This window comes from Centruroides sculpturatus, unplaced genomic scaffold (assembly GCF_000671375.1).
Source record: "Centruroides sculpturatus isolate CEXI.00-Female unplaced genomic scaffold, Cexi_2.0 scaffold250, whole genome shotgun sequence".
Lineage (NCBI taxonomy): Eukaryota > Metazoa > Arthropoda > Arachnida > Scorpiones > Buthidae > Centruroides > Centruroides sculpturatus.
This window is the reverse complement of record NW_019384557.1, coordinates 254,776-270,372: the sequence shown is the minus strand read 5'-3', so window position 1 is coordinate 270,372 and position 15,597 is coordinate 254,776. Positions and strand designations below refer to the sequence as shown.

Sequence of the window (15,597 nt, the reverse complement as noted above, 5' to 3'; positions counted from 1 at the left end):
AATTTTAATCTGTGTGACTGTGTTGCTGTAATCTTATACACCAGTGTGATAAGTCCTATTAATAGAAATACACTGTTATGGTGATTGAAAGAATAAATTGCTCGTATAGTATTAAAATACTATCGTCTATTTTGCGCATTTGGCGCAATTTTTTCAATATTTAAAAAATTGGCAAAACCATTGTCTGCATGCTGACAAAATGTTTAGTATCATTTGATAAAACAATAAATTATTATATTATGGAACAATCGAACATTTGATAATATGCAACGTGGAAAGGTATTTTCTTAAAAATATAAAAAATTTGAATCAGATCAGCTATTTCTCCGATCTCTGCTTCTTATGAGTATCTAAGGCTACGTGTCATATTCCGTTCCCACGCTCAATTTGGCCATAACTGTTATGCATTAAATATACAGAAAATTAACAAAACCAAAAGCAATCACCCAGATCATTGTATAATAGTGTCTTGTGAAAATATATACTCTAATTTTTAATAGAAGTTTGTAAATTAATGTGACGTCTCTTTTAAATTTTAACATGTGAAATTTCTATTTTTACTTTTCCGGCTGTTATATATAAGAGAGGGAAAGTATGGCGATCGGTCAAAAAATGATCCTCCAAGATATTTATTGAATACATTTTTGGACTCAGGGAGACCTTGAAACGTCGAAAAATGTAAAAAAATTCAGGTTTTTTCTGTACGTATGGATGTTAGTGTGTTTGGGTTAGGGGGATTGATGCTATTAAATTTTGGTGGTGAAAGGTCGACGGGGTGGGGCGATAAAGGGGTGGTGTGTCATATCTCGAGTAGGATCGGACTTAATGACGATTTTACTCGTTATTAGCATTTACAATTATTTTTTTTATAAAACCCGTCACTATCCTCAAAATTAAGCTCTTTATCATTTTATAATAATTAAAAATGTAAGTTTTTTAAATAAAATGTTATAACAAATGGTGCCTCACACAGTTTTAAATGTTGTTGCATTGAAAGTTAAACAACTCGTTGTTGGTTTTTTAAATTTTAATTATAATAGATTTCATTTTGGTTTTAATCATTCTGAAAAAATGAATATGTAATACAACTAATATGTTATTCAATATGCGATACTGACCAACGAATTATTCGATATAAAATCAGTTTTTTAAAACTGTTTACAAATGATGATATACAGTCGACCCCCCTATAATTACGGTCCCTATAATTACGATTCCTATAAAACTACGAAAAACTTGTGACCGGTATCCGTAAAAAAACAGTAAAAAACCCCCTATAAGATATAGGGGGTTTTTTACTGTTTTTTTACTGTTTCCAAAGAATGGAAACAGTAAAAAAATCTTATAGGGGGTTTTTTACTGTTTCCAAAGAATGGAACGTATCTATATCTTATAGGGGGGTCGACTGTATTCATTAAATGCTCACAATGAAAATAACCAGTATATGTAAAAAATTATTAATAGCATGTTTTTAATGTAATATGGTTGCTGTTTATTCAATTTCTATATATAACGTCCTTTTAATCCAAAAAACTTGTTTGGTAGACGGTCTCACAGCATTTATATATAGAAATTAATAAAATTTTCTAATTAGTTCACTGGAGTATCATAAGATTAATTTATTATGTTTTAAAATACTGTAGCCCTCTCGTTATATCGTGCATGCAGGAAGACAAACCAAATGAACTATATATCAGGTTGGCGATATGACATTTGTATCTATTCATTATTGGCTAAAGCCTTTTTATATTTTGAAGACAAAACATAGTATGATATATCCGAATGAATGATATAACGAGAAACTACTGTATTAAGAAAAAAGAGAATAGAAAGTAATACAATAAAATTTATTAATATAGATAGACTTAATTAAGATAATGTCTATAAACTATCAAAAATAATGCAATTACAAGTAAAACGATAAAACAAGTTAATTGATAAAATTAATGTAAGCAATATATAATGACAATAATATAATTCACACGTTACTCTATATCTCTATTATTTGGTAGAAGATAGCTTTAATATGACATATTTCTTTAATTTCTAAACTATGATCTAGAATCTAGATCAGCATTTCTCAAACTATAAGACACTACCCAATATTGGGTCGCGTTCAAATTTTAATGGGTCTCGAAACGATATTACCTTCCGAAGAAATATTTGTAATACTTATATTATTGAAATATTCTCTATGAACTGAGAACAATAGATGCATCTGTTAAGTACTGAAAACTTTTAACAAGATTTTCTTATAATTATTATTGTTATTTAGTAATAACAATTGTTAATTAGATAATAAAATTAAGATTATAGAATGTGTGTACATGAAATTGATTTCTTTTTTCTATTAAAATAGAAATTTTATGTAAAGTCGTAGTCATAAAGCCATTTAAGTTGCAATGGTTTTGAAAATATTTCCTTATTTATTGAAATTTTTAGGTTTATCCTCATACATAACAATAAATTATTTAAAAAAATAAATATCGAATGATTTTGGCACAAGTGGATCAATAAATAATCTTTTCCTGTGTATACAGAATGAAATTAACAAATTACTCTTCCAATCAGAAAAATATATTTTAAAAAAGATTTATTAACTTTATAAAAAAAAAAGCTTGTAATATTTTTCAAAATAGACTCCATCGTCAGTCATACGTTTTTAACAGTTAAATTTTAATAATAAAAACTGAAATTAAAGTAAGTTATTGTTACAGTTATTTGTTACAAATCGAAATTGGCATAAACTGTTCTTAGTAGAAATGTACTTAATGTTACATTTCACATGTGGATGTTATTATCAATTAATGTATGATTTTATTTTGTTGCATAATATACGGTGCTCCAGTTTAACAGATTTTTAAAAATTTTTATATAATAAGCATTTAGGTTGCGAAACCATTACAAATACATTGGGTCGCGTGAGCAAAACGTTTGAGAAACTCGGATCTAGAAAATCAATCGAAGAGACAAAATATAAATTTAATTCTTTCATATTATACAATTAGAATATAATTAGAAAACTCTTCGAATTCTTACGAATACCCCAATCTATTTTCTAATATCAATAAAATGATAATTGTTAAATGAAAAATTGTGAACTTTGTAGATCCAAATATTTCTTTACTAAAAAGTTTTTTAATATAAAATTCCAAGAAAAATGTCAACTGACTTCTCAACTGAAAGACATTTTATAAATTTAAAGAAAAAGTTTATTAATTATCTTATTAAAAGCAAGGAGAAAATTAGATTATACAAAATTTTGTTTTAATTATAATTTGTTTAAAACTTAAATTAAATTTTTAAACATATTCTCAGTAATTAAGCAATTTAATATATAACAATAACTAAAATGAAACTAAATGTAAATAAACAATTATACATTAAATATATATAGTTAAACAATTTAATATCTTTATAATTAACCAATATATATATATAATTAAACAATACGTTTATTTAATTACAAATTATTTATTATTTCCATGTGTATTCAGCCTAGAGAATCAGAAGCAGATGATAAAATGTAAATGAAATGATACGTAATGCTTGTCAAGTAATTTCCATAGACAGTATATACAATATATTCTATTCAATAGCAATTTAAAAACTAACATATCAATAGAAAAAGTTACATAATTTTTAAATATACGAGTATTTTTTATCATTTATAATCATAGTAAAGAATCATAATATTATTTTGATTTTTACACACAAAGAAACTACTTTCTAGAGTTTCCTTCGTTTATAAATAAAATGATAATTGTTTAAAGATGCAATTTTCAAAGTGTAATCCAAAAAGCAGTAATTCACATAAATCTGCTTGACGATATGTTGCAGAATGAAGTAATCTATGTTAAACAAAAATTAGTGCATTCGTAATCAAACTTTCATTTTAATATCACATCTTTTCTATGAATTTATTAATATTTTACTAAACAACATGCAAAACTTTTTTATTATCAAATATAGTTCCAAAATAAAAAGTTCAAGAATTATCGATTTGGAGGAATGCGCATTGGCGCGACGTTTCAAATACAAACAATAAACAGAAAAAATGAGATTTGGCAAAGAATAGAACCGGATATAAAAATATAATAAATTATTTTTCATTTGAAAGCATTATACACAGTGAATATAATTATAGTAACTATATTTATGCAAACTTTATAATAAATTATTTTTCTGATAAAAGTAAGAAAATTATTATCTTGTTGCGTTATTTATAACACTATCTCTATCAACTACAGTATTTCTAATTTTACAATTAATTCATGCTTATTAATATTTTTATTATCAAGATGATAAAACGAGAAAAGAATTTTATGCGCTAAATCTTAATAAATAAATAAATAAATATCTGGCTTGGAAATCATAAAGTTTTATTCTGAATTCAATTTCTTAACGTGACACGACCTAATGTGAAAATAAGGCAATTAAAAGCAAAGATATGTATTAGCCTAATATTCGTTTTCTAGTTAATATATTTTTGCTTATACAGTATTAAATATATATGTATATATAAAGGTAATCCGTAAAATAAAATGTCAAAGTTGTTCTGAATTAAAATAATTTATTTATTACTTACTTTTTCTTCTTAATATTTGATATTATATATAAAAATATAAAAAATGCAATATAACTATCCACATAAATCATCTATTCATTATCAATTATGTAGAATTTCGTTTTAAAAAGTTTTACATCAATTAAAATAAAAATCACAATAGACATTGCTACAAATACATTTTCTGTGATATGTTTTTTTGTCATTTGTAACATAAAATAAATTTCTAATGGAGAGAAAAATCTAATCAGACAGCAAAACGATGTAGGAAAGATAATCCTAATTGGCACGATTCTTTGCTAAATTTTGTAGTTGTATGTAGAATATGATAGAAAAGAAATGAGGCTTGTATATATTGATGAATATGGGCGAATCTTTGGCTTTTACTTTCCCAACGGTTATGTATACATAACAAAGGAAAGTACTGGAATCGTGTCAACTTTGACTCTCCGACTTTTTTGCAAATCTCTACGTTTTGAGCCCCTGAACCCCCAAGGCGAAAAAATTCCGTGGAAATATGCGTGTGTGTATGTGTGTTGGCGTATATTTCGTTTAGTACCTCAGAGTGGAATGAAGATTAAGAAACAAAATTTGACATGATAGCTTTGTATATGGGGCATTGATGCTATTAAATTTTGGTAATGAAAGGTAGAGGGGAGGGGAGAGAGTGGTCATGTGTCATATCTCGCGTGGGGTTGGGCTTAATGAAGATTGTAATTATTATTAGGAATAACAGATCTTTATAAAACGCATCTCTACCTTCAAAATTAAAAATTAAATCCTTTGCTATTTTATAATAATTCAAAACATATAAAGCTTTTATAACAAAATCTCATAATAGATGGCGCCACATATAATTTTATTTATTTATGATTAATAATTAAAAAGTGATTTTTAAATAAAATCTCATAACAGCTGGAAAAGTCAAGCAACTCGTTACTAGATTTTTTACTAATGTTTTAAAGTCTGTAATGTATAATCAGTCAAGTCTTTGTTTATAGTTGTGTTATGGATATTATCTAAAATATCAATGAAAAAAAGAATAGAATAGGAAATAAATAAATAATTACTTATCATATTCCAACCCGATTTCTAATTCTCCGTTGTTTCGGGGGACTTCTAGGGTTTCTAAGACGACCGATGTATCAGAACAAACACTGTCACAAGAAAGGGCGCGTTGGAGAGGTGATGTGGAAGTTGTATCAAAGACTGCAAACAAGTATTTAAATAAATAAATTTTAAATTATAATCATTACGCTACTGTGTATAGTTAAAATCAGATGCAAATTTTCTGTCATTATATTAATTAGAAATGAAGAAAATTAATTTATTCATAAAAAAGAAAAAAAAATGTTTAAATTTCCAAGAAAGTCAAACGATGTTTTTAATTAGCATTAATAATTATAATTCGTAATTAAATATTTCTGTTTTAAACTTTCTTTTAATTAAAATCTCGCAAATGAACAGACAGAACGCATGCGTAGATGTGATCATCAGAGCGGATAACTTCTAGTCTGAATTCGATAATTTTATTAAATCGGGTTAATTTAAATATAAAAAAAAATCTTATTTAATTATCGAGTAATAGATCATTAATGTTTTAGGTAATGAGATTTTTAAGTTTTATAGCTTCATATTACGTAATACGTATGAACGCCATAACGATTTTTTATTTTCCATATGGTCGAATTATTTAAAATTTTTTTTTGTTTTTACTCCGGTTCTTATTAAAAACATCAAACATTTTCTAAACTGAATCGTTTTAAAAATAAGGGAACTTCTTAATTCGGCATTGCGTTATCCATTTTTCAAACGTCAAGATGATCTTGGCCATCCGAACAATTATTAAATTACTTTTTGTTCACAGAACATCTAAAACTTGCTTTAGTTATTTTGAAATTTAGCGATTTCATGCTTTAAAGTTAAAAAAATAATTACGTAAGGCATCTGGCAGATCACTATTTGGAGCAGAATAGCCATTTTCTGGTTCTTTGGGTTGTATTTGTTCCTTTGTTGGAAGTGCTTCTATAGTAAACTTCTCTTCTTGAATGAATTTCATGTCGTTAGCCACATTATCGTAATGTCGATAATTTCCACTTAAATCTAAGGCAATGTCGGATTCGGAATTCATCTAAAAATATAAAGAGAGGTAATTCAGTTCGATAATATCTCAAATACTTTAATTTTATATAATATACTAACCATATACCCGTTAGCGCTGTATTGTCCACCTTTAGTTAATGATGCTGTTTCTTCTCTGTTTCCAGTAAACCAAGCTCTCAACCATGTCCAGCCACCAAGAAGACGACACAGACCTAATAATATGGCTGTAACTAATATACTGATACTAATCAAAGCAAGAGCTACTGCCCAGTCACTCATCTTTTAAGTGATATATATATTTTTGAAGTTTCTCGACCTTAAAGATAAAAGAAAAAGTTTATTTATAAATTTGTTTTATTTACATAATAAGTCAATTAATATTTGCTCTTTATGTTTGAATAATAGTTATCTTTAATATGTATTAATCACGCGATGTATTAATTCATAAAATTTAATAACTTAGAAAATTACAATCTGTAAAAGTTACGGAATAAAAAGCAGGTCTTAATTTATAACTGCTTTTTATTCTTCAGATTTAAACATATATTTCTCATAAAAGCAAATTATATTTTCGGCAATAGAAATTTTTGTATTGTATGTAAAATTTGCTCAAATTTTATTTGCTTTTTCGTAAATTTATAAATTACTTCTTGTATAGAATGTATCTGAAATATATTTTAATAAAATTTGGCAGTAATTCAGTAAAAATAAATAAATAAATAAAATAAAAAAAACAGGGAAACAAATCAAACGATAACAAAATTTGGCATAGAAGAAAGATGAAAATTAGTTGGCTACAGACATCGAATTTACAGAAAAATCTACGTACAAATAACATTTTTAATGCTTTTTTCAGCACGTTAGAACAAGACCATCGTAGTTTTAACGATTTTTGTTATTGTACTTGTGAGCCCGATCCATAAAGGTCAACACGTCAATAATGATCATCATTAAGTCGGCATAGACGAAAGGGAAAGTATATAAACGTTTGAATGAATAAACTTTCCTACTGGAGTAGAATTCGATATTATTAATAGCACCCAACTACCTAACAAAATAGCATGACAAATATTATATGACGGCATTCTATAAGAGTTACATGTGACATTTCTCTAGAGAGTAGAGAAACTCGTGTGCCCTGAGGGATGATCTTGTAAATAGTAGAGAATCTCAGAAGACGGAAGGAGAAAAATCACTGTCGTTAGGATTATAATACAAGTAGATAAATACTGAAAACACAAAAACATTCGACATAATGTAAAATCAGATTATGATTGTTCGATTTAGTAAAAAAAACTGTTAATTATGATTACATAATCATTAAAAGATTGAGACTACAACGAATAAACATCATTAAATTCTCATCGTACATTAAAATACAAACAAATAAGTTAACGTATAAGTTAATCTTCAGGGTCAAAAATCTTTAATGACACTGTTATCAAAATCCATCAGACATTAATCACGAACACGTGGCAAAATTTAATTATAAATGAATAATTTACAATATACAACGAAAAGGACATAAAACAGAATAAAAATTAAATTTAATATGTGAAATTATCAAACCTAATGGCGAAGCTTAGCATTATGCATAAATACCCCGAAGTTATGTGCCACATATGATATTATTAAACATGGTTAGATATTAATTAATTCAGACAGATAATTACAGATAAATTTATGAATATTTATCTATCGATTTAATTGCTAGTTCTGGCTTTTCCTTTAGCTTCGGAAATCGTGCGGAAATGCACCTTTTACAGGCTCCTTGAGCGTAATACTTGTGGTGTTTTCGATGCACGAACGTATGGGGATGACATCATAGCCCTGACATCAGCCGCGTTATAACCACTACTGTTAAGACTTTTAACGACACGTGACTAAGGATGACGTCAGCGCTAATTTTCGACTGTATATCTAAGCGAAATCGACGGGACGATGAAATAGCAATAAAAAACAAATATGCAACGTATAGAAATTGGGTCAAAAACTGAGCCGAATGCGCAAACAGTTATAATCTGTAACATGCGGCATGCTAAAAAATCTAAAAGGCGACTTACCTGCCCTTTCTAGATGGTCCAGTTTACACGCAGAGCATGTTATTCTCTTTTTAAACTCACAACATCGAAAAACGTCGTCATCGTCACTCTGCCACTAACGAACCGGCTTTTCACTCCATACAACATGGCGTCATTCGACGCGGGAGAATACGGCCAATGCCAGATGACGTCATCGGTCATGTGACGTTTTTCTTCCTCTTAACCTTTGACATATTAATAAAAGTAACGAAAATTAATATCCGGCGACGAACGTTTAATAATCTTTATAAATTCCAATCGAAAGATTATGCTTAATAAACAAATATTAATACGTCATCTATCATAGCATTGGCAAATATCCATTGGCAACGATTTCCGATCGATATTAGTTACGTCACGGTAATTGTCTTTCGCTTATTGGTTCGTTTGATTAATCGGAAGGCGAGAAGTGAATAATGAGGCTTTTACATTTAGGATTTAATAAGGAAGTATTATTTAAAGATTCGCCTAGCGTTTAACGTCACGCGATCTTTATTTTCCACCGACTTTCGCTTTACTATTGTTAACGTAAAATGCCTTAAAACGAACGTTCGGAAATTTTTGTTTTTCTTTACGACAAAAAAATCTAATATCATAAAATAAAATATTGGTTATTTANTCTCAAAGTTTCACGACAATCGGATAAACGGTGTGGTAATGCATGAAGGACAGACACACACACACACACACATACATTCATTTTTATATATATAGATTACAGGTAATTCTAAATAAAACAATTTTAATCTGTGTGACTGTGTTGCTGTAATCTTATACACCAGTGTGATAAGTCCTATTAATAGAAATACACTGTTATGGTGATTGAAAGAATAAATTGCTCGTATAGTATTAAAATACTATCGTCTATTTTGCGCATTTGGCGCAATTTTTTCAATATTTAAAAAATTGGCAAAACCATTGTCTGCATGCTGACAAAATGTTTAGTATCATTTGATAAAACAATAAATTATTATATTATGGAACAATCGAACATTTGATAATATGCAACGTGGAAAGGTATTTTCTTAAAAATATAAAAAATTTGAATCAGATCAGCTATTTCTCCGATCTCTGCTTCTTATGAGTATCTAAGGCTACGTGTCATATTCCGTTCCCACGCTCAATTTGGCCATAACTGTTATGCATTAAATATACAGAAAATTAACAAAACCAAAAGCAATCACCCAGATCATTGTATAATAGTGTCTTGTGAAAATATATACTCTAATTTTTAATAGAAGTTTGTAAATTAATGTGACGTCTCTTTTAAATTTTAACATGTGAAATTTCTATTTTTACTTTTCCGGCTGTTATATATAAGAGAGGGAAAGTATGGCGATCGGTCAAAAAATGATCCTCCAAGATATTTATTGAATACATTTTTGGACTCAGGGAGACCTTGAAACGTCGAAAAATGTAAAAAAATTCAGGTTTTTTCTGTACGTATGGATGTTAGTGTGTTTGGGTTAGGGGGATTGATGCTATTAAATTTTGGTGGTGAAAGGTCGACGGGGTGGGGCGATAAAGGGGTGGTGTGTCATATCTCGAGTAGGATCGGACTTAATGACGATTTTACTCGTTATTAGCATTTACAATTATTTTTTTTATAAAACCCGTCACTATCCTCAAAATTAAGCTCTTTATCATTTTATAATAATTAAAAATGTAAGTTTTTTAAATAAAATGTTATAACAAATGGTGCCTCACACAGTTTTAAATGTTGTTGCAGGGAAAGTTAAACAACTCGTTGTTGGTTTTTTAAATTTTAATTATAATAGATTTCATTTTGGTTTTAATCATTCTGAAAAAATGAATATGTAATACAACTAATATGTTATTCAATATGCGATACTGACCAACGAATTATTCGATATAAAATCAGTTTTTTAAAACTGTTTACAAATGATGATATACAGTCGACCCCCCTATAATTACGGTCCCTATAATTACGATTCCTATAAAACTACGAAAAACTTGTGACCGGTATCCGTAAAAAAACAGTAAAAAACCCCCTATAAGATATAGGGGGTTTTTTACTGTTTTTTTACTGTTTCCAAAGAATGGAAACAGTAAAAAAATCTTATAGGGGGTTTTTTACTGTTTCCAAAGAATGGAACGTATCTATATCTTATAGGGGGGTCGACTGTATTCATTAAATGCTCACAATGAAAATAACCAGTATATGTAAAAAATTATTAATAGCATGTTTTTAATGTAATATGGTTGCTGTTTATTCAATTTCTATATATAACGTCCTTTTAATCCAAAAAACTTGTTTGGTAGACGGTCTCACAGCATTTATATATAGAAATTAATAAAATTTTCTAATTAGTTCACTGGAGTATCATAAGATTAATTTATTATGTTTTAAAATACTGTAGCCCTCTCGTTATATCGTGCATGCAGGAAGACAAACCAAATGAACTATATATCAGGTTGGCGATATGACATTTGTATCTATTCATTATTGGCTAAAGCCTTTTTATATTTTGAAGACAAAACATAGTATGATATATCCGAATGAATGATATAACGAGAAACTACTGTATTAAGAAAAAAGAGAATAGAAAGTAATACAATAAAATTTATTAATATAGATAGACTTAATTAAGATAATGTCTATAAACTATCAAAAATAATGCAATTACAAGTAAAACGATAAAACAAGTTAATTGATAAAATTAATGTAAGCAATATATAATGACAATAATATAATTCACACGTTACTCTATATCTCTATTATTTGGTAGAAGATAGCTTTAATATGACATATTTCTTTAATTTCTAAACTATGATCTAGAATCTAGATCAGCATTTCTCAAACTATAAGACACTACCCAATATTGGGTCGCGTTCAAATTTTAATGGGTCTCGAAACGATATTACCTTCCGAAGAAATATTTGTAATACTTATATTATTGAAATATTCTCTATGAACTGAGAACAATAGATGCATCTGTTAAGTACTGAAAACTTTTAACAAGATTTTCTTATAATTATTATTGTTATTTAGTAATAACAATTGTTAATTAGATAATAAAATTAAGATTATAGAATGTGTGTACATGAAATTGATTTCTTTTTTCTATTAAAATAGAAATTTTATGTAAAGTCGTAGTCATAAAGCCATTTAAGTTGCAATGGTTTTGAAAATATTTCCTTATTTATTGAAATTTTTAGGTTTATCCTCATACATAACAATAAATTATTTAAAAAAATAAATATCGAATGATTTTGGCACAAGTGGATCAATAAATAATCTTTTCCTGTGTATACAGAATGAAATTAACAAATTACTCTTCCAATCAGAAAAATATATTTTAAAAAAGATTTATTAACTTTATAAAAAAAAAAGCTTGTAATATTTTTCAAAATAGACTCCATCGTCAGTCATACGTTTTTAACAGTTAAATTTTAATAATAAAAACTGAAATTAAAGTAAGTTATTGTTACAGTTATTTGTTACAAATCGAAATTGGCATAAACTGTTCTTAGTAGAAATGTACTTAATGTTACATTTCACATGTGGATGTTATTATCAATTAATGTATGATTTTATTTTGTTGCATAATATACGGTGCTCCAGTTTAACAGATTTTTAAAAATTTTTATATAATAAGCATTTAGGTTGCGAAACCATTACAAATACATTGGGTCGCGTGAGCAAAACGTTTGAGAAACTCGGATCTAGAAAATCAATCGAAGAGACAAAATATAAATTTAATTCTTTCATATTATACAATTAGAATATAATTAGAAAACTCTTCGAATTCTTACGAATACCCCAATCTATTTTCTAATATCAATAAAATGATAATTGTTAAATGAAAAATTGTGAACTTTGTAGATCCAAATATTTCTTTACTAAAAAGTTTTTTAATATAAAATTCCAAGAAAAATGTCAACTGACTTCTCAACTGAAAGACATTTTATAAATTTAAAGAAAAAGTTTATTAATTATCTTATTAAAAGCAAGGAGAAAATTAGATTATACAAAATTTTGTTTTAATTATAATTTGTTTAAAACTTAAATTAAATTTTTAAACATATTCTCAGTAATTAAGCAATTTAATATATAACAATAACTAAAATGAAACTAAATGTAAATAAACAATTATACATTAAATATATATAGTTAAACAATTTAATATCTTTATAATTAACCAATATATATATATAATTAAACAATACGTTTATTTAATTACAAATTATTTATTATTTCCATGTGTATTCAGCCTAGAGAATCAGAAGCAGATGATAAAATGTAAATGAAATGATACGTAATGCTTGTCAAGTAATTTCCATAGACAGTATATACAATATATTCTATTCAATAGCAATTTAAAAACTAACATATCAATAGAAAAAGTTACATAATTTTTAAATATACGAGTATTTTTTATCATTTATAATCATAGTAAAGAATCATAATATTATTTTGATTTTTACACACAAAGAAACTACTTTCTAGAGTTTCCTTCGTTTATAAATAAAATGATAATTGTTTAAAGATGCAATTTTCAAAGAGTAATCCAAAAAGCAGTAATTCACATAAATCTGCTTGACGATATGTTGCAGAATGAAGTAATCTATGTTAAACAAAAATTAGTGCATTCGTAATCAAACTTTCATTTTAATATCACATCTTTTCTATGAATTTATTAATATTTTACTAAACAACATGCAAAACTTTTTTATTATCAAATATAGTTCCAAAATAAAAAGTTCAAGAATTATCGATTTGGAGGAATGCGCATTGGCGCGACGTTTCAAATACAAACAATAAACAGAAAAAATGAGATTTGGCAAAGAATAGAACCGGATATAAAAATATAATAAATTATTTTTCTGATAAAAGTAAGAAAATTATTATCTTGTTGCGTTATTTATAACACTATCTCTATCAACTACAGTATTTCTAATTTTACAATTAATTCATGCTTATTAATATTTTTATTATCAAGATGATAAAACGAGAAAAGAATTTTATGCGCTAAATCTTAATAAATAAATAAATAAATATCTGGCTTGGAAATCATAAAGTTTTATTCTGAATTCAATTTCTTAACGTGACACGACCTAATGTGAAAATAAGGCAATTAAAAGCAAAGATATGTATTAGCCTAATATTCGTTTTCTAGTTAATATATTTTTGCTTATACAGTATTAAATATATATGTATATATAAAGGTAATCCGTAAAATAAAATGTCAAAGTTGTTCTGAATTAAAATAATTTATTTATTACTTACTTTTTCTTCTTAATATTTGATATTATATATAAAAATATAAAAAATGCAATATAACTATCCACATAAATCATCTATTCATTATCAATTATGTAGAATTTCGTTTTAAAAAGTTTTACATCAATTAAAATAAAAATCACAATAGACATTGCTACAAATACATTTTCTGTGATATGTTTTTTTGTCATTTGTAACATAAAATAAATTTCTAATGGAGAGAAAAATCTAATCAGACAGCAAAACGATGTAGGAAAGATAATCCTAATTGGCACGATTCTTTGCTAAATTTTGTAGTTGTATGTAGAATATGATAGAAAAGAAATGAGGCTTGTATATATTGATGAATATGGGCGAATCTTTGGCTTTTACTTTCCCAACGGTTATGTATACATAACAAAGGAAAGTACTGGAATCGTGTCAACTTTGACTCTCCGACTTTTTTGCAAATCTCTACGTTTTGAGCCCCTGAACCCCCAAGGCGAAAAAATTCCGTGGAAATATGCGTGTGTGTATGTGTGTTGGCGTATATTTCGTTTAGTACCTCAGAGTGGAATGAAGATTAAGAAACAAAATTTGACATGATAGCTTTGTATATGGGGCATTGATGCTATTAAATTTTGGTAATGAAAGGTAGAGGGGAGGGGAGAGAGTGGTCATGTGTCATATCTCGCGTGGGGTTGGGCTTAATGAAGATTGTAATTATTATTAGGAATAACAGATCTTTATAAAACGCATCTCTACCTTCAAAATTAAAAATTAAATCCTTTGCTATTTTATAATAATTCAAAACATATAAAGCTTTTATAACAAAATCTCATAATAGATGGCGCCACATATAATTTTATTTATTTATGATTAATAATTAAAAAGTGATTTTTAAATAAAATCTCATAACAGCTGGAAAAGTCAAGCAACTCGTTACTAGATTTTTTACTAATGTTTTAAAGTCTGTAATGTATAATCAGTCAAGTCTTTGTTTATAGTTGTGTTATGGATATTATCTAAAATATCAATGAAAAAAAGAATAGAATAGGAAATAAATAAATAATTACTTATCATATTCCAACCCGATTTCTAATTCTCCGTTGTTTCGGGGGACTTCTAGGGTTTCTAAGACGACCGATGTATCAGAACAAACACTGTCACAAGAAAGGGCGCGTTGGAGAGGTGATGTGGAAGTTGTATCAAAGACTGCAAACAAGTATTTAAATAAATAAATTTTAAATTATAATCATTACGCTACTGTGTATAGTTAAAATCAGATGCAAATTTTCTGTCATTATATTAATTAGAAATGAAGAAAATTAATTTATTCATAAAAAAGAAAAAAAAATGTTTAAATTTCCAAGAAAGTCAAACGATGTTTTTAATTAGCATTAATAATTATAATTCGTAATTAAATATTTCTGTTTTAAACTTTCTTTTAATTAAAATCTCGCAAATGAACAGACAGAACGCATGCGTAGATGTGATCATCAGAGCGGATAACTTCTAGTCTGAATTCGATAATTTTATTAAATCGGGTTAATTTAAATATAAAAAAAAATCTTATTTAATTATCGAGTAATAGATCATTAATGTTTTAGGTAATGAGATTT

The 15,597-nt window shown here is 27.1% G+C and overlaps 1 protein-coding gene across 1 annotated transcript in view; it reads right to left on the bottom strand.

Moving 5' to 3' along the window:
• The window catches only part of LOC111623893 (synaptotagmin-7-like), a 32,206-nt gene that overhangs the window by 13,875 nt on the left and 2,734 nt on the right, over positions 1 to 15,597 (bottom strand). Inside the window, exons 4-7 of the mRNA XM_023366624.1 lie at positions 15,052 to 15,190; positions 6,770 to 6,944; positions 6,506 to 6,698; positions 5,638 to 5,776 (exon numbers count right to left, since the gene is read on the bottom strand). Coding sequence (XP_023222392.1) covers positions 5,638 to 5,776; positions 6,506 to 6,698; positions 6,770 to 6,944; positions 15,052 to 15,190 — 646 coding nt within the window. The remainder of the gene's footprint in view (positions 1 to 5,637; positions 5,777 to 6,505; positions 6,699 to 6,769; positions 6,945 to 15,051; positions 15,191 to 15,597) is intronic.